Source organism: Rhinatrema bivittatum, chromosome 8, assembly GCF_901001135.1.
Source record: "Rhinatrema bivittatum chromosome 8, aRhiBiv1.1, whole genome shotgun sequence".
Taxonomy (NCBI): domain Eukaryota; kingdom Metazoa; phylum Chordata; class Amphibia; order Gymnophiona; family Rhinatrematidae; genus Rhinatrema; species Rhinatrema bivittatum.
This window is the reverse complement of record NC_042622.1, coordinates 241672866-241700273: the sequence shown is the minus strand read 5'-3', so window position 1 is coordinate 241700273 and position 27408 is coordinate 241672866. Positions and strand designations below refer to the sequence as shown.

Genomic DNA, 27408 nt, shown 5'->3' with positions numbered 1-27408 from the left:
TGCGTCGCATCCTCTCCATGTGTCATCTTCTGCGCCGCAGTGGAACTTTGCATCGAGACGTGCACCGACTCTGCGCCGTGCTTCGGCTTCTTCGAGGTATCGATGCAATGCATCGATAGTTGCACCTTCTTCGACGCAGGCTTCGTGTGGCTCGGCGTCGACGGAGCATGCTTCGGCACTTCTGTTGCTCGGGTCGACTCCGACGCTGGTGGCCGACTATGCGTCTTCGCCTGCGTCGACGGCGACAGCTGTACTTTTCGACGCTGCAACCCCTATCAGTCCCGATGGGATTTTGGATGAGACCTATGGGGTTCTCTGCCCCTGACAAATCTCTTTAGGCCTGTCCTGCCCTTCAGTCCTGGAGGGGGGTGGCTTCATTGACGCGGCTCTTCTTACCTTTGGGCCTTTCGATTTTACTGGCCCCGGGGAAGAATGTGCCTCCGAAGGTGGGGCATAAGAGGCCCGAGCCCGGGCCTTAAGCTCCTCCATCTTCTGTGCCCGGTGTCATTGGGTTCTAGGAGACATTCTCCTGCAATACTCACAGATGGCTTGATTGTGGTCCAGTCCCAGACATCTATAACATCGATCATGTCCATCTGTAATGGACATGATCTTGCCGCATGAGCAAGGCTTGAAGCCCAAAGGCCTCGGTGCCTTCTTAGACATTCTATTTTTGAACTTTGAAAACACTAGCGGAGGAGTATGAAGCTCCGTTTGCATTCCCGTGCGCGGAAAGAAACAGACTGAGGAGATTTCTGTTTCCTGCGCGGGAACTCACGCCCAACCGCACAGAGCAAAGCTCTGATTCCTTCTTAGGAAGCTCCGCCTCCCGGGCCCTGCTATCGACGGGATAGGTTAGCTTCTATAATTTCTCTTAGCATTTCACTGTCCGTCTCACCATCTTGACCAGGTGAATGGTAGTGTACTCCTATCACTATAGTCTTCCCCAACTCACAAGGGATTTCTACCCATAAAGATTCGATTGTGCATTTAGTCTCATGCAGGATGTTTATCCTGTTGGACTCTATGCCATCCCTGACATAAAGTGCCACACCGCCTCCCGGGTGCTTCTCTCTGTCATTGCGATATAATTTGTACCCCGGTATAGCACTGTCCCATTGGTTGTCCTCCTTCCACCATGTCTGATTGACAAACTGAAGAGTAGTAAATCACCTGGACCGGATGGTATACACCCCAGAGTTCTGAAGGAACTAAAAAATGAAATTTCAGACCTATTAGTAAAAATTTGTAACTTATCATTAAAATCATCCATTGTACCTGAAGACTGGAGGATAGCAAATGTAACCCCAATATTTAAAAAGGGCTCCAGGGGCGATCCGGGAAACTACAGACCGGTTAGCCTGACTTCAGTGCCAGGAAAAATAGTGGAAAGTGTTCTAAACATCAAAATCACAGAACATATAGAAAGACATGGTTTAATGGAACAAAGTCAGCATGGCTTTACCCAGGGCAAGTCTTGCCTCACAAATCTGCTTCACTTTTTTGAAGGAGTTAATAAACATGTGGATAAAGGTGAACCGGTAGATATAGTATACTTGGATTTTCAGAAGGCGTTTTTCAAAGTTCCTCATGAGAGGCTTCTAGGAAAAGTAAAAAGTCATGGGATAGGTGGCGATGTCCTTTCATGGATTGCAAACTGGCTAAAAGACAGGAAACAGAGAGTAGGATTAAATGGACAATTTTCTCAGTGGAAGGGAGTGGACAGTGGAGTGCCTCAGGGATCTGTATTGGGACCCTTACTGTTCAATATATTTATAAATGATCTGGAAAGAAATACGACGAGTGAGATAATCAAATTTGCAGATGACACAAAATTGTTCAGAGTAGTTAAATCACAAGCAGATTGTGATAAATTGCAGGAAGACCTTGTGAGACTGGAAAATTGGGCATCCAAATGGCAGATGAAATTTAATGTGGATAAGTGCAAGGTGATGCATATAGGGAAAAATAACCCATGCTATAATTACACGATGTTGGGTTCCATATTAGGTGCTACAACCCAAGAAAGAGATCTAGGTGTCATAGTGGATAACACATTGAAATCGTCGGTTCAGTGTGCTGCGGCAGTCAAAAAAGCAAACAGAATGTTGGGAATTATTAGAAAAGGAATGATGAATAAAACGGAAAATGTCATAATGCCTCTGTATCGCTCCATGGTGAGACCGCACCTTGAATACTGTGTACAATTCTGGTCGCCGCATCTCAAAAAAGATATAATTGCGATGGAGAAGGTACAGAGAATGGCTACCAAAATGATAAGGGGAATGGAACAACTCCCCTATGAGGAAAGACTAAAGAGGTTAGGACTTTTCAGCTTGGAGAAGAGACGACTGAGGGGGGATATGATAGAGGTGTTTAAAATCATGAGAGGTCTAGAACGGGTAGATGTGAATCGGTTATTTACTCTTTCGGATAGTAGAAAGATTAGGGGACACTCCTTGAAGTTAGCATGGGGCACATTTAAAACTAATCGGAGAAAGTTCTTTTTTACTCAACGCACAATTAAACTCTGGAATTTGTTGCCAGAGAATGTGGTTCATGCAGTTAGTATAGCTGTGTTTAAAAAAGGATTGGATAAGTTCTTGGAGGAGAAGTTCATTACCTGCTATTAAGTTCACTTAGAGAATAGCCACTGCCATTAGCAATGGTTACATGGAATAGACTTAGTTTTTGGGTACTTGCCAGGTTCTTATGGCCTGGATTGGCCACTGTTGGAAACAGGATGCTGGGCTTGATGGACCCTTGGTCTGACCCAGTATGGCATTTTCTTATGTTCTTGTGTTCTTATGTCTCTGAGATGCCAATTAAGTCTGTGTCATCATTCACTGCTATACATTCTAATTCTCCCATCTTACTTCTTAGACTTCTGGCATTAGCATACAAACATTTCATAGTTTGTTTGTTTTTTGTATTTTCATTCTGCTTTTTAATTGATAGAAATAAGTTAGAATTTTTTAGCTCAGGTGAGTTTTTAGTTACAGGCACTTGGACTACTTTTCTTATTATTGGAACCTCACTGTTGGGATGCTCTAATTCTAATGCATCATTAGTATCCTTTGAAGATACCTCCCTCCGAACCATGCGCTGCTGAGCGACTGTCGGCTTTCCCCTTTGTTCTAGTTTAAAAGCTGCTCTATCTCTTTTTTATAGGTTAGCGCCAGCAGTCTGGTTCCACCCTGGTTAAGGTGGAGCCCATCCCTTCGGAAGAGACTCCCCCTTCCCCAAAAGGTTCCCCAGTTCCTTACAAAACTGAATACCTCTTCCTTGCATCATCGTCTCATCCACGCATTAAGATTCCTGAGCTCTGCCTGCCTCTGGGGACCTGCGCATGGAACAGGAAGCATTTCAGAGAATGCTACCCTGGAGGTTCTGGATTTAAGCTTTCTAACTAAGAGCCTAAATTTGTCTTCCAGAACCTCCCTCCCACATTTTCCTATGTTGTTGGTGCCCACCTGTACCGTGACAGCTGGATCCTCCCCAGCACTATCTAAAATCTTATCTAGGTGAGGCGTGAGGTCCGCTACTTTCGCACCAGGTAGGCATGTTACCAGGCGATCCTCACGCCCACCAGCCACCCAGCTGTCTACGTTCCTAATAATCAAATCACCAACTATGACGGCCGACCTAACCCTTCCCTCCTGGGCAGTAGGCCTTGGAGACACATCCTTGGTGCGAAAGGACAATGCACCACCTGGAGTGCAGGTCCTTGCTACAGAATCCTTTCCTGCTGCACCAGGTTGATGCTCTCCAATCATGAGACCTTCTTCATCCAAGGCAGCACCAAGGCTGCCAGTCTGAAGTTGGGACTTGGCTACTATGTCCCTGAAGGTCTCATCTATATACCTCTGTCTGCCTCAGCTCCTCCAGGTCTGCCACTGTAGCCTCCAGAGATTGGACTCGTTCTCTGAGAGACACGAGCTCTTTGCATCGCATGCACATATACAATTTCTCACCAGGAGGTAAAAAATTATACATGTGACACTCGATGCAAAAGCCTGGGAAGCCCCCCTCTTGCTGCCGGACTGCTGCCTTCATCTCAAATTTGTTCAGTTCCTAGTTAAGTTTTAGGTTGCTATGGGAGGAGGAATGTGTCTAATTCCCCCCGGATCAGTCCAGACACGTGGGTTTTGCCTCCCCTCCAGCAGATGGAGACAGAGAAGTTTTATTTTTCAAACAACCCTGGCATATATACCAAGGTGCCACCCACAGTCCCTCAGTCTTACTCAGTCTCCAGCAGATGGCGGAGGTGCAAAACCCATAGTCTCTTCTGTTTCCCTTGTTGCTGTAGGTTTGATAGTGCAGGAGTGTAGTCAGGGTTTGAGCTTTGGTTAGCTGTTTCTTTAAGTTTAAAAAAAAAAGAAGCGTTTTGATTAGCTGTAAGGCCCATCCCCGTTGGTGGTTCTGTGAGCCTCCCAGGGGGTTGCTAAGTCCTGAGAGGACCATCCCCTCTGGTTGAGGCCGCTGCTAAGGGTCGAGGACCCTGATCCTTCAGTTTACAGCAGCGCAGGGGCGATACTGGGGAGCCCGGTTCACTCAACCCTATAGGAGCAGGACCTGTCTTCCAGAACCGGGGACAGCGCATTGCAAGTTGGTATAACTTTTATAAAAAAAGAAAAACTGTCTTTATTTTTTATTGTGCGCGCCGGCTCTCTGAAACTTAGTGAGGGTTATCGGGGGAGGGCTGAGCAGCCGATTTTTCACTTTATTTTGCTGTTGTGTTTCATTTTTCCTTTCGGCGGGCCTGCGATGCCTCGGAGCTCTTCCTGCCACGCATGCGGCTCATCGCGCTCGCGTTTGTGGAGGAACTGCCTCTGTTCCGATTGCGTGCAGGGGGATGAAGGATTCTCTGTTTTGCTCCAGGGGGGTCGCGGTCCAGCTTCGCGTTCCATGCTGCGTGCAGGGACGAGTGGCTTGTTCCCACTAAGCGTGGGAACGGAAGCCATTTTGAGCACATTTCGGGAGGGAATTTTATCCCCCTCACTCTCTCCACAACAGATTCCTGCGGGGGGGGGGGCACTCCTATGGGTGCAGCCTCTCCCGTTCACAAGGAGAGCCCTGAGGGGGCTACTGATTCCTCGTCAGAATCTTCCTTTTCCTCTGAATTTGTGTTATTGATGCATAAGGCCTTCAGAGAAAGAAAGCTAGGAAAGAAGCAAATCTCTGAGAGGCCTTTGCCTCCGCCACATGCCCGGGGGTCTAGGAAGAGGGACAAGTCATTGGGGGGTCCTGACTCAAATAGGGGTAAGAGGCCCTTACGGTCCATACCGGTCGAGACGGATACAGATTCTACTTCTCAGGATGAGCAAGATCCGCCGGTTAAGCCCCTTGGGGGGGGCGCTGAGGGTGACGCGGATCCCCCACCAGTTTTAGGCAGGGGATCTCAGGCGATGGAAAGGGATGATCCAAAGGTGGTTCGTCTCTTCAAGAAGAATGAGTTGTCTCCACTTATTCCGGCCATCGTACAGGAGCTAGGCCTTGAGACGCTGTCGGGGGAGTCCCGGCTGGGAGCTATGGATCCTATCTTATTAGGTCTCAGAGGTCCTACGGTTTCCTTCCCGTTTCATTTCTCAGCGACAGATCTTCTGTTCCGAGAATGGGACACTCCAGATTTGGGACTAAAGGTGAGTAAGGCTATGGACAAGTTATTTCCCCTTCCGGAGGACGCTTTAGAGCTGCTACGTGTCCCTAAGGTGGATGCAGCAGTATCTGCTGTTACTAAGAGGTCCACAATCCCCGTTATGGGAGCAACAGCCCTCAAGAATTTACAGGACAGAAAGCTAGAGCTGCAGCTCAAGAAGGTGTTTGAAGTCTCAGCGCTGGGGGTCCGGGCAGCGATGTGCAGTAATTTTGCATTACGTGCCGGTCTTCGATGGGCACAGCAACTCCAAGCCAATTCCGACCTCTTGGTGGAGGAGGCTGCCCAGGCGAATCAGCTGGAGGCAGTCATTGCCTATAGCGCTGATGCTCTGTATGACCTCCTGCACACGTCGGCCAGATCCATGGTTTCTGCAGTAGCCGCGCAGCGGCTCCTCTGGCTTCGGAATTGGGCTGCGGATGTGTCGTCCAAGGCCCATCTTGGCTCGCTTCCTTTCAAAGGGAAGCTCTTATTTGGCAAGGAATTGGAGGACATGATCCAGTCCCTGGGAGAGAATACGGTTCATAAACTACCGAAGGACAAGCCCAGGTCAAGAGGATCTTTTGCGGCTCGGTCATGGTTCTGTAGTGGTAAACGACCCAGGCTGGCGCAGTCGTCTGGGTCATCCTTTCGCACAAGTTCCAACAGACAGTAGTCGTAGTCTCAGTCCTTTCGCAGCAGATGTTTTGGCAGACCAGGTGCCCCACAGGCAGCGGCGGGGGCCAAGGCCTCTCAATGAGATACTGCCAGTTCATTCCTTGGTACCGCTCGTCCATCGCGTATCAATCGTGGGAGCCAGACTCTCGCTCTTCTTCGAGGAATGGACCAAGATAACGTCGGACCAGTGGGTGCTCACCGTGATAAGTCAAGGTTACGCTTTAGATTTTGTACAACGCCCTCGGAACAAATTCCTGATATCTCCCTGCGCATACCGCGAGAAGTGACAGGCTGTGCTAGACACGCAACAGCGCCTACTGGCCTTGGGGGCTATCACACCGGTTCCGTCCGCAGAACAACGAAGGGGTCGCTATTACATTTACTTCGTAGTCCCAAAAAAGGAAGGGACTTTCAGGCCAATCTTGGATCTAAAACGAGTAAACAGGTGCCTTCGGGTACCTCGTTTCCGAATGGAGACCCTTCGATCAGTCATCACCTCGGTACGGCAAGGGGAGTTCCTGGCTTCTCTGGATCTCACGGAAGCCTATTTCCACATCGGCATCCGGTCAGCGCATCAGAAGTTCCTCAGGTTCTGTATTTTGGGAAAACATTATCAGTTCCGGGTTCTGCCTTTCGGTCTCACCACGGCACCCAGGACGTCATGGTCGTGGTTGCAGCGCAACTCAGGGGGGAAGGCTTCCTAGTCCATCCTTACCTGGACGATTGGCTAATTTGAGCGAAATCCGAGGCTCTGTGCCAGTCAGCAATCCACCGGGTGCTACAGCTCTTACGATCGCTTGGCTGGGTGGTCAGTCTTGCCAAGAGTCATCTGATCCCCTCCCAGTCTCTAGAGTTCCTGTGAGCCCTGTTTGATACGGTCCGGGGCAGAGTTTTCCTCACCACAGAACATGCAGTCAAGCTCCAGAGCCAGGTGAGGGACTTGTTGTCCATGCAGATCCCCACGGTGAAAGATTACCTGAGGGTATTGGGCTCCATGACGTCCACTCTAGAATTGGTACCCTGGGCCTTCGCTCATATGCGTCCCTTACAATCAGCATTGCTGTCCCGTTGGAATCCGGTGTCAGAGCAGTTTCATCTACCGCTTCCACTTATGGACTCTGCGAAAGCCAGTCTCGAAACATCTGGCGTGTGGGGTTCCCTTGGTAATACCCGACTGGACAGTTGTCACCACGGATGCCAGTCTCTCCGGTTGGGGAGCAGTTTGTCTGGGGAAGTCGGTACAGGGGCAGTGGTCCACACTCCAATCTCAGTGGTCGATCAACCGCTTGGAGACCAGGGCAGTGGCTCTAGCATTGAAGGACTTCCTCCCACTCCTTCGGGGGAAATCGGTCAGGGTCTTGTCAGACAATGCAACTACAGTGGCCTACATTAATCGCCAAGGAGGATCCAAGAGTCGCCCGGTGGCAGCGGAGGCACAACTATTGATGAGCTGGGCGGAAGAGCACCTAGTCAGCATTGCGGCATCTCACATCGCCAGCGTGGACAACATACAGGCAGACTTTCTCAGTCGTCACGATCTCGATCCTGGAGAGTGGGAGTTGGCCGATGAAGCCTTTCAGCTCATCTGCGACCGGTGGGGCAGGTCATGCATGGATCTGATGGCCACGTTCAAGAACTCCAAGGCTGCACAGTTTTACAGCCATCGCAGGGAAACAGGGGCAGAGGGAGTAGATTCCCTGGCCGACGAACATCTTATTGTACGTGTTTCCTCCCTGGCCGCTGGAGCTCCATCTGGCAGAGGTGATTCTAGTAGCGCCGGAGTGGCCGAGACGTCCCTGGTTCGCGCATCTGCTCAATTTGTCCGCCGCGAAGCCGTTACGGTTTCGGGAATCAGTGGCTCTTCTACATCAAGGTCCCATCTGTTTGGAAGAGGCGGATCGCTTTTGTCTAGCAGCATGGCTTTTGAGAGGCAACAGCTGAAGATTAAGGGTTATTCTGATGCGGTGGTGACCACGTTGTTGAGGTCGCGAACCATCCACTTCCCTGGCTTATGTCAGAGTCTGGAAAGTTTTTGATGCCTGGTGTGCGGGGCGCACGGTAGACCCGACGCGGGTGTCGATCCCTGATATTCTCAGTTTTCTTCATGCAGGACTTTCCAAAGGACTCTCCTGCAGTTCCCTTCGGGTACAGGTTGCAGCACTTGGTTGTTTACGTGGTAAGATCCAGGGAGTAGCGGTGGCGTTACACCCAGATGTGGCGCGTTTCCTGCGAGGGGCGAAGCACTTACGCCCTCCTCTTCTCCATCCGTGTCCTTCCTGGAATCTCAATTTGGTACTTTCGGCATTGTGCGCCACTCCTTTTGAACCGTTGAAACGAGCGACGCTGAAGGATCTCACATTGAAAGTGGTGTTTTTGGTCGCAATTTCTTCGGCACATCGAGTTTCCGAATTGCAGGCGTTGTGCAGGGAACCTTTCTTACAGATTTCAGATTCCAGAATGTCCTTGCGGACGGTTCCTTCCTTCCTCCCGAAGGTAGTGTCTTCTTTCCACATAAATCAATCGATTGAGCTTCCCTCATTCTCAGATGTGGATTGCTCGGATCCAGTGTTGAAGGATATACGGAAATTGGATGTGCGCAGGGCTCTGCTGCGATATCTAGAGGTCACGAATCCTTTCCGGGTGTCAGACCATCTCTTTGTGTTGTGGAATTGTCCGAAAAGAGGTGGTATGGCCTCAAAGACTACGATTGCTCATTGGCTAAAGGAAGCCATCAACTCAGTGTATTTACTGCGTGGTAAGGTGGTACCAGTGGGGCTTCGCGCCCATTCCACGTGGTCACAGGCTGCTTCATGGGCGGAATGTCATCATGTCTCGCCTCAGGAAATTTGCAGGGCGGCTACTTGGAAATTGTTGCATACGTTTGCAAGACATTACAGTTTGGATGTGCAAGCTTCAGATTCCGGGGGACTTGGAGAAGGGGTGCTCCGAGTGGGCCTCTCTGGCTCCCACCCTCGGTAAGTCAGCTCTGGTACATCCCAGGTGTCTGGACTTATCTGGGTACGTACAGGGAAAGGAAAATTAGTTTCTTACCTGATAAGTTTCGTTCCTGTAGTACCACGGATCAGTCCAGAGCCCCGCCCATGGCTGTGTATACTGAAGTAATGGAGAGTACGCTCATAAAACATTCTTTTCGGGATATTGGTACTGTTTTTCTCGCTTGTTCTTTTGGTTCTCCGAGTTCTGTTCCCAGTTGGGAGTTTGACTGAGCCTTATTATAGATGGACAGATAGTTGGTTAGTTTGGTTTTGTTCCATTCTGCTTTGACATTACGTAAGACTGATGGACTGTGGGTGGCACCTTGATATATATATGCCAGGGTTGTTTGAAAAAAAAACTTCTCTGTCTCCATCTGCTGGAGGGGAGGCAAAACCCAGGTGTCTGGACTGATCCGTGGTACTACAGGAACGAAAATTATCAGGTAAGAAACAAATTTTCCTTTAACATCCTTTAAATGTATTAGTGAATTCACTATATGTCTGGTAGTGGCCTACAGGGGAATGATCAAATTCTCAATAAAGGTTTTTTTGTTTTTTTTTTTGTGAAAGTGGCACCTGCCTATAAATTAAAGGATGAGCTAGGGGTGGGTGGGCGAGGGTTGGGAAATACAAACAGTCTAACTTCAGTTAGTCAGCCAGAATGACTCACTGCTCTCTTGATTAACAAATGTTGGTACCTAATCAAACCAAATCACACTACCTTAACATCTTTCCAAGATGAGTAACTGAACTGAACTTTTCAACCTTTTTACTTAGGTATACACTGCTCCTAGCTTATTTCTAGCTTCTTGCTACTTTTTTTTTTATACAAACACTCTAACTTCTGCTTATTAGCTGCCTTACAGACTATTAAAAATAAACACACTACTATTTATTAGCTGCCTTACTGACTGACTATTTAAAAATACAAACAGTCTAACTTCAGTTTATTCCCTGCCTTACTGACTATTAAAAGCACAAATACACACACTAAATAATATTCCCAAATAGTTAACTTCGTCCCAGTACTTTTAAAAAAGAAAATTTCCCAAGCAAAAACTTACTGATTCCTTTCAGCCACCAAGGTGATCCTCCCTCTCAGTGCTCCCACATTGCTGTCTATTGCTGTACCTGTCCTGTGGCAGGGCAATATATATAGAGATATAGATATAGATATATATATGTGTGTGAGTGTAAGAGAGAGAAACTTGCATCATGGCTGTCTATGCTGTACCTGTCTTGTGGCAAGGTAATGTGTATATGTGTGTGTGAGAGAGAAACTTGCATCATGGCTGTCTGTGCTGTACTTGTCCTGTGGCAGGCCAGTGTGTGTGTGTGAGTGAAACTTGCACCGCGGCTGTTTGCTTTGTACCTGTTCTGTAGCGGGGCAGTGTGCATGTGTGTGAGGAACGCTTGCAGTGCGGCTGAGTGTTCTCTATCTGTTCTTTGGATAAATGGGAAAACTTTAATTTTAAGTATTGTCAATCTGGCATCCTTTACAAGCACTAAATTCATTAGAAAAGTTTAAAAATACAGTTTTCCTTATAATTTTACTCAGTATAGAGGGTGGCTCATCCCTTAGCTGGTCTAGAATTGGAGACAAAAAGCCAGAAAGAAAATTAGAGAGTTAAAGTAAGTGGCAATACCATGTTGTGTGGTAAAACAATTTTAAGTCTCACCTCAAGCATTACAGACCCTCAAGAGGACAGAATAACCATAAAATGTGTATTGTGTTTGTACTTGGGCATTTGGAATGTATCGAAGAGCATTGATCTCTTATCCAGTAACCCACAGAGCCCCCATGGAATGGAGAAGGAGCAAATATTTTCCATTACAGCTTTCCAGATAATAAGCAGTCAAAGAAAAAGCAGCTGCAGAAGCACCCTGAGGCAAACCCCATATTTGTGAAGAAACATACCACTATTTTTTACCACTATACACTTGGGGGAGGGGGGAGGGTGTGCAATTTTTAAAATGTATGCAGAGCTCATAGGCCTGCGAAAACTTTGCACCTGTGGACCTGCAAGTGAATTTTCCAAGGAAAACGCCCTGTAGCATTTTCTTTTGAAAATTCCAGGGCTGGCAGCACCGCAGGTACTTCTCTAGCCATGGATTGTGCATCTGTAAAGTTTGCAACATCAAGCACTCACAGGGATTTCAAACTGAAAGCCCTGTACATTGCTTTCTGGCCCTGCCTCCTGGTAGAACAGGTAAAATTTCACAGTTTGCGTGTACGTTTACCTGCAGAGGGACATGGGAAGTTTTCAGCTCCCATTGTTACCTGGATTGCTCATTGTCTGCATTTAGATCTTAGTGAGGTTGAAGATGATTTGATGATTCTTGAGATACAATGTGCTTGCTTGCCTTATGCTTTTGGAGTGGTGACAAGTCCTGGGATTAGTTTTCCTTTGTTGGCACATGCTGAAAACTTTGGCATTCTCTCCCTCCAGGTGCTAGCCACAGACATGTCCAAACATATGAGCCTACTGGCAGACATGAAGACCATGGTGGAAACCAAGAAAGTGACAAGTTTAGGGGTTCTGCTGCTGGACAATTACTCTGATCGCATACAGGTGAGAAGTGGAAAGAGCCATTAGTTGGGGGGAGGGGTCAAGAGCATGGGAAGTGCAGATTTGGATGGAGGATTTGATTACTTGCCTTTCCAAGCCCTAGTGTGCATTGCCTTGGAATTTTTAGAATCATGACTTTGTTTTAGAAGCAGTTGAGGCACCTGGTTCTCCATCCAGGGATTGCATGACTATGAAAGTAGGCGCTTTATAGAGACCCTTTGCCTGAATAGTTCTGTATGAATTCAGATTTTTGTAATGCATGTATCTGATGTTTTTCTATTCCTTTGCTTCCTTTGATTTTACAGTTTGTTGGATAACCACAGTAAAAATTATTTTAAAAACCCTGTACTAACATAGGTTTCTGGTGGCAGGTTTTACAGAACATGGTGCACTGTTCTGATCTCAGCAACCCCACCAAACCGCTGGAGCTGTATCGACAGTGGACTGATCGCATCGTGGTAGAATTCTTCCATCAAGGGGATCGGGAGCGGGAGAAAGGAATGGAAATCAGTCCCATGTGTGACAAGCACAATGCGTCCGTTGAGAAATCGCAGGTTAATATCCGAATGTGTGTATCTGGGGATCTATGTATAGCTTCTGCTTTAGCCCTGCAACACCTAAGGTCTGTTAAGTCACCACATGTTCCTGGGTTGTTTGTCATTCATAGCCATGAGTTCTTTGTAGCTGTGCAGGCTAGTTAGGACAGTGAGAACTTTTACTATAAAAATGGCTGCATGTCAAAGGATTAAGATGATGCTGGCTGCAGACCTCTGGCTGAAAGCTCCAAAGGGCCTCATTAACTCCTACCTAATTCTTGGAAACCTCAGCACTCAAGTGGACTGCCATTTCCAACCTGTAGATGCCTGGTTTTGTCAAGATGTTAATGTAAACTTCTGGGCTCGGAGATCTAAAAGAAATGTTGAATGATCTCTGATTCTTGAGGACTTAAATCAGCCATTCTCCATGGACAAGCATACCAAACAGCCATAGAGATGAGTGATGTCATCCTATGGTGCCGAGTCAGTTTGTTTCTCATAGCTCAGAAAGTTCTAGTTACTGAACATACCCAGATCAGTCCAGAAAAGTGGGTTGTGTATCCCTACCAGCAGGTGGAGTTAGAGAACAATTAGAACTTTGGGCACTGCTACAAAACGAGAGTGCCACCTGCAGTCACTCAGTATTTCTCTGACTCCAGCGGGTGGTACAGATGTCTTTAGTTATATTTTTTATTTAGTTAGTTTGAATTTAATTTTTTGGTTTACAGTCGCTTCCTGAGGTGTTAGGCGCCTTCATGGGCCATCCCTCAGTAGAAGCTGGGCGTCCGAGGAATTGGATATTCCTGTCAGGGTTTCGCCTGCCACAGTTCAGTGTCTGATGACCAGGGGCTCCTGACTACTCACCCACCTTGTCCAGGATGTTACTTGCAGGCTCCTAACTGTTCTCCTTTGGTCCAAAACCTTCCCAGGATATGAGGTACTCCCAGCATCTTCCGTACATCGAGTATGTCATCTACCTGATAGGTGATGTCTTCCTCTGCTGAAATTGGCTGAGGCTCAGGTGTCTTTTTAGAAAACTCAGATAGGATGAGCGGCTTCAGAAGAGATATGTGGAAAGCATTATGGATCCTCAGAGAAGTTGTAAATGTAAGCTGTAAGTCTGTGGTCCCAGGCGGCGAGTTATCGCGAAAGGCCCAATGTAGCGAGGTGCGAATCGAGCAGATGGCAGCTTGAGCCGGATGAACCCGGTACTGAGTCATACCTTATCTCCGGGTTGTAGCTGTGGAGCTGCTCTGTGATGAGCGTCGTAAAACTTCTTGGCCCTTTGTCCTGCTTTTAGAAGAAGACACTTGGTGTGCTCCCAAAGCTGGTGGAGTTCTTGCGCTTCGCCTGGGCTGCAGGAGATGATACAGACAAGGGTATCGGAAGTGGAGGTAATGGTTGTCATCCATAAAGGAGCTGGAAAGGCGACGATCCGGTAGATGCTGATGGATGTGAATTCAGGGCGAACTCGGCCCAGGGAAGCAATTCAGGCCAGTCGCTTTGTCTGGAGTTGACGTAAGATCGGAGAAACTGCTTGAGAGTACGGTTCGTCCTTTCAGTTTGTCCGTTGGCCTGTGGATGGTATGCTGACGTTAAATCCAAAGAAATGTCAAATTTCTTACAAAGGCTTCTCCAGAACTTAGCCGTGAACTGGACTCCTCTGTCCGAGAGGATATGCTTCGGCATGCTGTGAAGACGAAAGATATGTTTTATAAACAATCTTGCCAATTCTGGAGGTGATGGTAGCCCGGGTAAAGCCACAAAATGCGCCATTTTAGAGAAGCGGTCAACTGTGACCCAGATGGGATTGTTACCGCAGGATACTGGCAGGTCGACAACGAAGTCCATCACGATGTGTGTCCATGGTTCACTTGGGACTGGTAATGGATGGAGAAGTCCCCAGGGACGGCCGGCTGGAGGTTTCTGTTGTGCACAGGTAGGGCATGAGTCTAAGAACATAAGAAAATGCCATACTGGGTCAGACCAAGGGTCCATCAAGCCCAGCATCCTGTTTCCAACAGTGGCCAATCCAGGCCATAAGAACCTGGCAAGTACCCAAAAACTAAGTCTATTCCATGTAACCATTGCTAATGGCAGTGGCTATTCTCTAAGTGAACTTAATAGCAGATAATGGACTTCTCCTCCAAGAACTTATCCAATCCTTTTTTAAACACAGCTATACTAACTGCACGAACCACATTCTCTGGCAACAAATTCCAGAGTTTAATTGTGCATTGAGTAAAAAAGAACTTTCTCCGATTAGTTTTAAATGTGCCCCATGCTAACTTCATGGAGTGTCCCCTAGTCTTTCTACTATCCGAAAGAGTAAATAACCGATTCACATCTACCCGTTCTAGACCTCTCATGATTTTAAACACCTCTATCATATCCCCCCTCAGTCTCTTCTCCAAGCTAAAAAGTCCTAACCTCTTTAGTCTTTCCTCATAGGGGAGTTGTTCCATTCCCCTTATCATTTTGGTAGCCCTTCTCTGTACCTTCTCCATCGCAATTATATCTTTTTTGAGATGCGGCGACCAGAATTGTACACAGTATTCAAGGTGCGGTCTCACCATGGAGCGATACAGAGGCATTATGACATTATGACATTTTCCGTTACGTAGGCCCGTACGTCCTCCTTCATAGAAGGCCACCAGTAATACCTCTGCAGGGGTATTCAATGTACGAGCTTGCCCAGGGTGGCCAGCAAGCAGTGAATTGTGGTTCCATTTGAGGATCTCCTTTCTAAGGTTCTGAGGAACCACCGTCTTCCCAGGTGGAACTGTGTGTGTAGCAGCTAGAATCACCTTTGCAGGAACGATAATATAGCGTGGTACATCTGGAACATCCTCTGAAGAGAAGGAACGTTGAGAGTGCATCTGCATGGGTGTTTTTGTAAGCAGGGCGATACTTCAGCAGGAAGTCAAACCGATTAAAAAAATAAGGACCATTGGGCCTGTCTGTGGTTCAATCGTTGCACATGCCACAGATATTCCAAATTTTTATGGTCAGTGAAGACCGTTATCTGATGTTGAGCTCCTTCGAGCCATGGGCACCATTCCTCAAATGCCATCTTGATGGCAAGTAGCTCCTTGTCTCCTATCCCATAGTTTCGCTCAGCTGGTGAAAAGCGCCGAGAGAAAAAAGAACAAGGATGGAGTGTGTGGTTGTCACTGTGCTGGCTGACGACGGCCCCAACACCAATGTCAGAGGCAACCACCTTGACAATAAATGGTTGTTGAGGGTCCGGGTGGCGAAGACACGGCTCTTTGAGGAATGCCTTTTTAAGTTCTTGAAACGCATTAACAGCTTCTGAGGACCAGTTGGAAGGATTGGCTCCTTTTCGCGTCATGGCAGTAAGAGGTGCAGTCAGGGTAGAGTAGTGATGGATAAATGTTCGGTAATAGTTGGTAAATCCGAGAAAGCGAAGGAGAGCTTTGAGACCAGTGGGTTGAGGCCAGTCCTGGATGCTTTTGGTCTTTTGTGGATCCATTTGGAACCCCCTACTGGATACTACATAGCCCAATAAAGGAACAGACTCTTGATGAAAAGAGCATTTTTCCAATTTGGCATAGAGCTGATTATCACGTAGTCTCTGCAGCACTTTAGCAATGTCCACTTGATGGCTCTGCAGGCTTTGGGAGAAAACCAGTATGTTGTCTAAATACATTACTACACATTGGTGTAGCATGTCCTGAAGTATCTCATTCATCATATTTTGGAATATGGCTGGGGCGTTATAAAGGCCAAAGGGCATAACCAAATACTCAGAATGGCCATCACGGGCATTAAAGGCCGTTTTCCACTCTCTCCCTGACGTATGCGAACCAGATTGTATGCCCTTCTGAGGTCCAGTTTTGTAAATATCTTGGTTCCTTGGAGCCTATCGAAAAGTTCAATGCCATTCAAGATCAATGGCAAGGGGTATCTGTCATTTAATCCCCAGTAGTCTATACATGGGCGAAGGGATCCATCCTTCTTACCCACAAAAAAGAATCCGGCACCTGCCGGTGATTTGGAAGGCCGAATGAATCCTTTTTGTAAATTTTCCTGAATATAGGCCGACATAGCTTCAGTCTCGGATAGAGAAAGTGGGTGTACACTTCCTCTGGGGGGCTCAGAATTCAGTTTCAAGTTAATGGCACAATCGAACGATCTATGTGGTGGTAATACATCTGCTGCCTTCTTAGAAAACACGTCCTGAAATGACAAGTATTATGGAGGTAGACCCGGAAGAGAAGTGGTGGTTGTCATGCAAGGTATGGGGGTTACCTTCTTCATGCATTTTTCATGGCATGCTGCACCCCATTGTGACAGTTCTAGGGTACTCCAGTCGAACTAGGGTGAGTGCGCCTGCAACCATGGTATTCCGAGCACTACAGGAATGGATTGCTTTATCCAGGACTAAGAAGGAAATGGTCTCAGAGTGAAGAGAGCCAGTACGCAGGCAAATTGGCTGAGTGGTACAAGAGACCTCTCCTGGTAGGGGTTCGCCATGTATTGAAAATAACAACAGCGGCATGGGAGTTCAAACTGTGGGAATTCCTAGGTGCTCTACGAGTCTTCTGAGAATGAAATTACCCCCAGCCCCGGAGTCCACCAGTGCAAGGGTTTGAAATTCTAGCCTTCCAGAGATAATTGAAACTGGTAAGGTCAGTGGAGGAGATGGAAAAGTTAGACCTAGGAAGAGTCCTCCGGCGGATCCTAGGTCTGCAAGTTTCCCGGACAAATGGGACAGGAATGAACAGCATGGCCAGGTTGTCTGCAGAACATACAGAGACCTAGTCTCTTTCAGTAACGCCTCTCCTTGGGTGTTAAGCGGCTGCGGCCTAATTGCATGGGTTCTTCCTCCTCAGAGCTGGGTACCAACGTGGTCTGAGTTACCGGCACTGGATATGAGCATGGAACCCCTGAAACAGGTTTCTTAGAACTCTTTACTTCCTGTGAGTGTTCCCGCAGGCAGCGATCAATTCGCCCAGCAAGGTCAATGAGCGAGTCCAAGGTGTCAGGAAGCTCACATGCTGCCAATTCGTCCTTAATGCGGGAATTAAGACCTTCTAGGAAGATGGCCCGCAGGCAACCCAAGCCCCAGTGAAGCTCTGAAGATAATATCTTTAATTCAATAGAATAGTCCGAGAGGTAATTAGCACCTTGTTACAGATGTAAAAGAGCTGATCCTGCGACAGTCTTGCGAGCTGGGTCATCGAATACTGACCGAAAAAGAGAAAGAAAGCCATTTAAGTCGCTGAGGATAGGATCATTACACTCCCAAAGAGGTGAAGCCCAGGCCAGGGCTTTGTCATCTACAAGACAGAGAATGTATGTGGTCTTGGCTACCATGGTAGGGAAGTATGTAGGTTGTGGTGAGAAGTGCATGTAGCACTAGTTTAGAAAGCCCCCTACACATCAGGGGATCTCCTGAAAAGCAAGTGGGGGCTGACAAGGGCATGGAGGTCCGTGCAGGCACCACCTGATGAGAAGAAATGTTCTTATGAGGCATCAAGGTAGAATTCAGTCGAGAACTCAACTGAGCAAAAGCATTAGCCAAAGTCTCTAAAGTCCTCTGTTGTTCAGATAGATGTTGGGCCAGGCCAGGGATGGCCTGGAGGGCTGAGACCTGTGCCGGGTCCATGGAGTTAGCAATCTGTTATGAATTGGTAAGGTTGTGAACCATGGATCAAAGTGAGTGATCACTCCACCCACAGGGAGGAGCCCTGTGGGGACTCACCCCGATAGACGTGGTCTTCAGCAGTGTCAGACACAGCTGTAAAGATGACTTTATTGAGGCAGGAGAGAAAGGCAGAACCTGCAGAGCGGGGATGTAAAACACAGTTCAGAGACAAGATGGAAATCCCACAGTCAGAACCCGCAGAGTGGGGTACGCCAGAGAGTTCCACTTGTGGTGTAGAGTAACTTGCAGTGCAGATCCGGTAGTGACCCACGGAGCGGGGTATGCCAAGGATTCTGTGCCGTAGTTGGTAGAGGCAAGCAGGCTTCTGGAGGAACTGCTGGATGGTGAAGGTGCACTCTGCAGCGCAGAGTGGGCTGAAGAGAGAATGGTAGTTGCCCGAGGTATGGGGTACACAGTAGGGATTCCCCAGCACGTAGGATGTAGAAGCGTGAAGAGATGTACTCACAGCAAAGTAATAGGCAGAGTCCAAGAAGTGAGTAGTAAATTCTCCAGGCAGGAAGGCCCTCCGAGGAATGGATAGCCAGGATGCAGAAAGGCCCCCGAGAAGTGTGTTCCTAGAGCATCCAGAAACAGGAACAAGTCCCAGCAAAGTGTGGAATTAAGCAATGATGAAACTCCTTGCTAACTCGTAGAAGGAGAGGGCCGAGTGGCTTAAATACACCAACGGGATGACGTCATGCGGAGGGGACGCCCCCGAGGTTCCCGCCATGACATGTACTTAGGAGGCCCTGACGCACGTGCACGCGCACCCTAGGTAATGCCAGTTTCAAGATGGCGGTCGGCAGTGCCCACGCCGCCCAGGGATGCCGGTGGTTGCAGGTGGAGACTGCCATTCTTCCGAGGATGGCTGGAGCAGGAAAAAAAGGTGAGCATGAGAGGTTGCAGCCGTCTGCGACCGGACGCAACACATGGATATTGGATGGATGGTTATGGACAAGCCTTGACCCAATTTTTTAATTGAAGAGAATTTTTATGTCTATTTCATGGTTATGATATAGCACTTAAACTGTTTTTCAATCAGATTTATCTTAAGGACCAGCCTCCTGCGAGTTGTTCTCTGTAGTGAAGCAACTCAGGACAGCAATGCAGCTCACTACCCATCTGATGGAGTTTGAGAGAGCACTACATGTGTAGTTTGAACAGGCCTTTTTCTAAAAAAGGACCACTAGAAACTCCTACAATTTCAAATGGAAGAGATCACAGTCTGGTGTGAGAATCAGAAATAAAATATTTTTGTATGTTCCACTCCTAAGGTGCCTCCAGTACTTACTTCACCTTGTAGACTCTGGTTTAAAAACTAATTCCATCAGTGTGATAGCGACTTATCACAACATAGTAGAAGGAAAACCAATTTCTCAACACCCATTAGTGTCAAGGTTTATAAAAGAACTATATAACCTTAAACCACCACTCAAACAATTGCCATCACAGTGGGAACTGAATATCATGTTGGCACAGCTGAAATTCTTAACGTGGAAAACTCTTATTTCTGATAGCAAACGCATCAGCCAGGAGAATAGGTGAACTCAGGCCTTAGTTACCTATGTATCCTATATGCAAATATTCAGTCCAGGTTTCTTCCCAAAACCGTATCTGAATTCTATTTAAAACAAGAGAATCACCCAGCTGTTCATATCCTATGATGCATCCAAAAAGGAAACAGTAGTTAATAAGCAGATTTTATCAAAATGGTTAACAGAATGCATTGCATATTGTTATGCAAGCACAATCATGAAAGTGCCTACTTCAATAAAAGCGCATCAGATACAAGCAATGGGCACTTGAATGGCACATCACAATTCCGCATCACTCCAAGAAATAGATAGAGCTGCCATGAGGTCAGCCATGCACACTTTTGCAAAACATTACTGTCTGAAAATATTCTTGAGTACCGCTTGTCTAAATGACTTTATCAAAATAGTTAACACAAACTTCCTGCAATGCTCAAAATGGGTTGCTTAGTAACCATTCAAATGCAGGACTAGTTCAAGCAGCCCTAGGCTAGGGAGTCCCATCTGTTTGGTATGCTTGTCCAGGGAGAAAGCAAAGTTGCTTACCTGTAACAGGTATTCTCCATGGACATCAAAACAAATAGCCACACAATCCCACCCTCCACTCCAGGAAGTTTGCAAAGCTTGGAAAGAGCCTGAGGAGATAAGTGCACGGGTCCACTAGCGTGGAAAAGACCGCACATGCTCAGAAAGCAAAACTTGAATTTTCTGAGCTATGACAGAGAAACAAATCAACTCAGCACTGTCAGATGACAGAATCTATTTGTGTGGCTGTTTGTTCTGCTGCCCATGGAGAACACCTATTACAGGTAAGCAACTTTGCTTTCTTACTACAGAGGCTGCAGCTGTTCAGACCTGCAGATATGTTTCTGTGAGCATAAAGGGGACATAGATAAAGTCATGGGGTTGCTACCTCTACAAGGAGAAAAACAACATGGATAAACCTTGGAAACTGAATACGGGGGCTCCCTGATGAGAGCAGAACAGAAAGGATTAAGAAGAGGGTTCCTGTAGCAGAGCGTAAAGAAACTTTATCAAGTCACATATGACAAACTTCACTAGCTATCTTAAGCACTGTGGTTAAGGATGAATGAAAAGTAAAGCATTAATTTTCCCCATATTTTCCATAAATATCCTGCACAGTCCAAGACATTTAGAAATTCTGTAGCATTTTTGAAAGGGGGAAAGATTGGTAAAAATGGATTCGTTTTACCATTTTCTATCATTGTCAGGAAGCTTTCCTGTGGATTAAATGACAAAAATATTCCTGAAAGTCCATGTTTTCTACTGAGGTAGAATGCCTGGTATTTCCCTGCATATGTTTATTACTCTCTAACCATGCTTCCTCCAGCAGAGCGATAATTCACATGTCCCTCTTCTTCCAGGTGGGCTTCATCGATTACATTGTGCATCCTCTGTGGGAGACCTGGGCTGACCTGGTGCACCCGGATGCCCAGGAGATCCTGGACACTCTGGAGGACAACCGTGAGTGGTACCAGAGCATGCTCCCACACAGCCCTTCCCTACAGCCAGAGGAGGAGACCGAGAAAGACAGGGGTTCTGGGCCTGAGAAATTCCAATTTGAACTGACCCTGGAGGAGGAAGGGGAGTCAGAGGCAGAGCAGGAGACGGCAAGCCCCACAGAGGAGGACAATGGGAGTGACTCCAAGACCCTTGCCACAGATGACTCGGAGACAGCCGATGCTCAGGGCAGTGATGAAGGGCCAGATCAGTTCTCGCCCATCGATGCCTACAGGAACGTTACAGACAAATCATTAGGCCCCAGGGTTGAATGCCAGGGCAGTCCATCTAAAGACAAAGATAACTTGGCCAAGCAAAACAAAGCTTTGAACACTGAGAACAGGAATGCCAGGGAGCGGACGCTGTCCCAAGCAGACACGAATACCCCGGGGATAGAGAGAGACTTAGACCACGCAAAATGTGGAGCAGAGAAAGAGTACTACCTTGACCAAGAGGGCAACGTCACATTTCTACCACTGGAAACGTAACAGCCGGCAGCACCAGCCACCACGGATTTCTCTCTTTCAACCGCACACTTGACTGCTTGCTTTAGGATATTTAAAAAAGATTAAAGAGAAAAGGAGACGGAATTTATGTATTTAACCCACAAACTTTGCCACGTAATGTTCCATTTTATAAAAGCATAGCTTATTGGAGGGGGCTCGAATCTGCTGTCATCGACTGCTGCCACCCCAACCCATCCTGTTAGAGTTAGCATCTCACTGAAAGAAACCAAACCACACAGTGGTTTCCCCCTTTATTAGAATCTTCTGGCATGAGCAGATTTTATAATAAGGGCTTATTAGCAGTATGCTCTGTAGAATACTTACCAGGGCACTCTTTAATAGCCGAGGGTTGTTATAAAGGGGTGTTGCTACAGTTGCTACTCTAAATATAACAGGATTTTTTTATTTTGTGTTTGGGCTTTTAAGGGGAAGAAATAGATGGGCAGCATAAAAGAAATATTTTTGTCTGAAACTCTGTTGGAGTTTGTTTTGGTTTGATTTTGTTTTTTATTGGGGGGGGGGGGCAGGGGAATTCCCTTCCACTTTCCTCCTCCCTCCCAAATGTAACCAAAAAGATGATAATTTGCAGGGAATGTAAATCTAGGAGTGGGGATGTGAAGGGAGGGTTGGAGAATAAGGAGACCTGAAGAAGAAAAGAACTAGTGAGAAAATGTCTTCCTGTGACCGAGGGAGATAGGGAATGGGTCCTATTAGCTGTAGCAGCTCCCTTTTGGGTTCTGCTGATGGGTTCTTAGTTGGGGGAGGGGTTGATATTGCTGTCATTCCTGCTGTTAATATATAGAGATATATTTTTATTTTAATGCACTTTTTGGGGGATGGGGAGGGCACTTTATTATCAGCTGGCTACCCATAAAATGGGCAGAAAACCCTCCCCTGAAGACCACTGAAGGTCAGACTATAGAACTTAGCAGACCATTACAATAACCCAAGCCTGGGGTCTATGTTCCTGTCGGCTGGCCAGAACCTGAAAGTGTTACATTAACTTGGCCTTTTACAAAACAAGCTCCTTGCTCCTCTTCCAGTCCCCACCTCTCCATCCCCAATAAGCACATGTTCTCCCCTCCCTTTTACATAGCACTTTTGAACATGGCCAGTGGTACCCAGCCAGTTACAGTCACTCCTGGGGTGCTTGAAGTATGAGTAAACCGTTTTGGCTTTTTTAAGGATGTTCAGTTGTTCATTACATAAATTTGCAACTGCCAAATATGTAAAGTACCTGCAAAAACAAAAACCAAGAATGAAACACTGACAAAGTCATTTTTGTGTAAACCTCAGGGCATGTTGAATACCCTGCATGGGTGCTGGCAAGCACAGATTTACATGTAGCAGTGGGTTTGGGACTATCTTGATTTTTCACAGGGTAGGGGAGCCCTGAATAATGGCTGGTGTTGCTGCACGACTCATTATGTGCAAACAAAACGAACACGTGTTTGCAGTGTTTTCTGATGGATTTTGTTTTGACTTGCAGAATAACCCTTTTTTTAAATTGCTTCACCAAATGAATTTGAAAGCCAGTTTGAAACCAGTTTAAAATGAAACATAAAATGCACAATCTTTAGTTATCTACAAATACTCTTCTGGGGAAAATGGCATAAGGTCCGTACTGTTTCCTTGCAAATCCGAGGATGCAAATCTTGAGGATTTTGTTCCCCTCCTTGATGCTGAGTTTTGTTACTGCTTTTAGTGTCTCCTGTGGGCACATCGGATGAGCACCCCGCCCAAGCTCCAATTAGCACACAAAGCTAACTTTGTAGATGAGCAGGACAGATGCCTCATATCTTTTGTGTAAGGCAGACCTGTTCACACCCAGCTTTATTCTGAAACTGTCCTGTTACAGTGAGACTCTGACTGATTCAGTTCCTCTTACTGATAAGGGTTCTGCATGATTGCCTTGCTCCAACAAGACAATCCGTTCTTTTCCCTTGTTTTCTTGCCCAGCGAGTAGGAGGTGGCTGTGCCGGTGACAGTGGCATGTTCAGCTGGTGTTCATGATGGCTTCCTGTAAGCAAGTCTGATGAAAAATCTGGCAGCTTGGAGATGCCTTAATTGAGGTTATTGAAAGAAGCTGTATTGTAAGGAACACTCCCTAAATTACTTACCTAGTTATTTCCTTCCCTTCTCGCTTGTTTATAAGACTCATTTTCAACTCAGTGTGGAAAATGGGCCAGATTGGATTAGCAATAATTAATACTGGATTTAATTAATGTGTCTTCATGACCTCAGTGTAGGCCACATGAACTTTGTTGTTACCTTTCTAAATATTACAAAGATTTCTGCTGCCTGTCATATGTGAAGCACTGGTGACATCTTGTGGCCACACTGTAGATGGCAGGTGTGTATTGTACTGTGAATTGAATTTGATCTTTTGAAATATCCTCCTTATACGACACAGTACTGTAAAGTTGATTGTGCTCAGCCAGTTCCTACAATATTGGAAAAGTTAATTCTTTAACATAAAGCTATGTATCCATGTATACACACACACCACTTATGGTGGTGAGGTGTAACCTGTAAGTACAGTGATTTCTCTATGCGCAAGTCACTAAGTGGAGAATGCTGCTTATGGATTTGTCATATGGAACAGATATCTGAAACTGAGCATTCTGATTGGCTGAGGGTTGGTGAGAGCCATGTAATTGCACCTGTGGCAAAATAATTCACTATCTAAACTCTAACCTTTCAGTAGGCCTGCTTTTGGCCTTTTTTTTCCTCACTTTGTACACGCACACTGTTGTTAAACATAGGCTTACCAACTGGCTTTCTTATTTTTCAGGGCAGCTTTATCCAGTCCTGGTTTTACCCCTCTACATGCATGTACTTGTAGTTCTTATTTCTATAAGTTTATGTACATAATGGAGAAAACCAAGAATGAATCAGCCTAACCTAAAATTTAAAAAAAAAAATCCACCAGTATTTCTAGTTTGTAACTGCATGATATTCAAGCAGGAAGAGAAGCCTTCTCTGAGGTTGAATCTTTCAGCCATGCCCCTGTACCCAAATGCATCACCTCCAGGATGTGCCACTTCCCATTGGCTCCAATGGACAGAAGCATGGGCCCTGTGTTGCTGCCAGCTAGCTGGTCCTGCTTCTGCCTTTAATGCTTCAATCAAGCTTTCCTGGCCATTTATAATCCCTCAGTCCCCTTGAATTTCACCTTTAACAGGGTTACCAGATGGCTCTGGTCATTGCAGACAGGCTGATGAGGCCTGTTTTTTTGCCCCTGGCTGTATCTTTCAACTTGAGATTCCAGTCCTTGTAATGGCAAAGCAAGATTGCAAGTCCCTACATGCACTGGGGCCAAACCAAGAGTGGCTCATCCTGTCCCTGAAGATCTGGTCCCACCTGGTAACCTCATCACGCACAGTCCGTGTAGCTGTAGGATAATCATACATTTCTAAAGTGCCATTGCAATATAGAGCCATAGTACATGTGTGTGTAAAACAAATATTTTTTAAAAAGTGGGAATAAGAGCATTTTGTGAGCTAGCTGTGTGGCCTGGGAGCATCCCTTCAGAATGGATGATATAACAATTAATCCAAAACTGTATGATAATTATGGATACCCCATAATTACACTACTTAATTTATTCTGAATACAGGTTCACTTTTTTTTTTTAAAGATTTTGTAGTTCACTTTTCAATAATATCTTTCACAGGATGCCACTTTCATTTTGTTTTTCATGGTCTTTTTTATTTTTATTAGCAACTGCTGTTACTGAGACTGGCATTTGGCATGCCTCGTTACACCCTTTTGCACTTTCAGCAGCACCAGTCGGATACTGCCGCAGTGGCTGACTCGCTGCTCAGATGGTCATTGTTCCTGTTAGTCATTGGTGTGTCCCACTTTCTTGATGATATCACAAAAAAAGAAAGGAAAAACTATTCTGTTTTTGGGTTTCTCTGTTTTTTGTTTTTTTTTTAATAAAAAGGTAATCTCTCTTTTTGGAAGGTGATTAATGTGAGCAATGATTCTCCTGGTGCATTTGTTCATAATGTTGCAGAATTCCTAAAAGAAAAATGTAAACATGAATATATGGATTTTTTAAGGAAATCACTATTACATGGCTGCCTGCATATTTTGGACAATCAGGGGCTCAAGCATTCTTCCTTTACACAAAGGTATCTTCAGTAGAAAAATTTTAGTCTGGAGTTCAGAATCTGGTTTTATGGATATATTTGTATGGTTTTATCTTCTGAAACCTTCTAAAACACAGATTTCATGAGCAGGTAAATTAGAGTCTGTGTGATACCTTTGAATGGACCAGTAATAAAGATGGGGTAGAGCATGAGCTCTGGAGACTCCAGAGATGACATCTGAAGAAGGAATCTGTGTGCTCTTCAGAACTCATGTACATCTTTATGATGGGCCTTTTAAAGTTATCCCAACATAAGACATGCCAGGCTGAATCAGACCAAGGTCCATCGAGCCCACCAGCCGATTCCATAAAGTAGATCTATTTCCTGTTCTTTTTCTCTGGACAAGCATAAGTACAAATGAGGGAAGTCACCCAATGGCGCCTAGTTGGTCATCTCTTCTAGCTCAGAAGGTTTTCGTTATACCTTCTGAGCATGCATGGGAGTTCCTACATTGTTGTCACCATACTCCTCACCATCACTTTTCACTCTTCTGCTTTACAATCGATTAAACTTCTCTCTCTTTCTCATCATTGCATATTCAATGGTAAAAATAAAAATGGGAAAATTGGAGAAAGCAGAAAAAACATTTTAAACATGTCTGTCAAAATCATCTTCAGTCAAGAAAGGTGAAAGCCCTTTCAAATCTATGAAAGATGGCTGTAGAAGACCTGCATAGTCTGTGCTTGTTACCTACAACTGCATCATGACAGTTCCACTTGAGGCTCATGTGGCAGAATGTCCCCACAGGCAATTGCATTCCGGGACCTCAGACTTAAATACGAGCTTATGAGCTTGTCAGAGTGAGGAAGATCCCCGTTGGCAGAGGCATCCAATTCAAAGAAATAGAACAATCGCTGTTCTGACTTCCTGTCATCAAGGTACTGTAAAAAAAAAAAAAAAATGCCCGTTGGCTCCAGGTAAAGACTCTTCAGGGATAAGTACAGTGCACACACTACAAAGCTAACAAGCCACAGTGAAAATACATTGGTGCCAAAAAAAATCATGGTGCAGAGAAATCAGCACCAAGCCATGGCACAGAGACACTGTAGTCCAAAAATGCCAGTGCTGAGAGCCCTCCTTGCAGAGATGGTGCCAAACTGCTTTGACACAGTCTTCGACCCCAGAAAACAATGGCACACAAAAACACCAGTGCAAAAATAGTTGTAAGAATGTAATGACCTCTCCAAAAAGTAGTCTTTCATCACCAATATTATTGCAGTCAGAAGGACGTCCGTCAGCAAACAAACAAAGAACCAGTTTTGCCTTTCCTGGCCAATGCCAGACTGCCATTTATTTGTACAGAAGCTTTGGTCAGATTTTGTGAAAGCATATATTCCCTGTACATACCAGGATCATTCCAGACGATGGGTTATGTTCCCTATCCAGCAGATGGAGTCAGAACAGATTTCTAGGAGGAGGTGCTACATTACCTCACTACCCACGTCACCATCCCCAGTATCTTTCTGACTCCAGCAGATGCGGGTGGGGGGACTTAAGTTCCCCACAACTTTGTCTTAGTTATTACTGTTTTTTCTCTCATTTTCTTTTAAGGGATCAAGTAAAAGGTTATATATTTATTGTGTTACTAATTTCTTTAATTGGAAAG

General features: G+C 46.0%; 1 protein-coding gene across 3 annotated transcripts in view; it reads left to right on the top strand.

The window, feature by feature from the left end:
* The window catches only part of PDE4C (phosphodiesterase 4C), a 969601-nt gene extending 943974 nt beyond the window's left edge, over nucleotides 1-25627 (top strand). For all 3 annotated transcript variants that reach the window (XM_029614335.1, XM_029614336.1, XM_029614337.1), the window contains 3 exons: nucleotides 11760-11882; nucleotides 12251-12433; nucleotides 21004-25627. In XM_029614335.1, the coding sequence (XP_029470195.1) occupies nucleotides 11760-11882; nucleotides 12251-12433; nucleotides 21004-21627 (930 nt within the window). In that variant the 3' untranslated portion in view covers nucleotides 21628-25627. The remainder of the gene's footprint in view (nucleotides 1-11759; nucleotides 11883-12250; nucleotides 12434-21003) is intronic.
* The last annotated feature ends 1781 nt before the right edge of the window (nucleotides 25628-27408 follow it).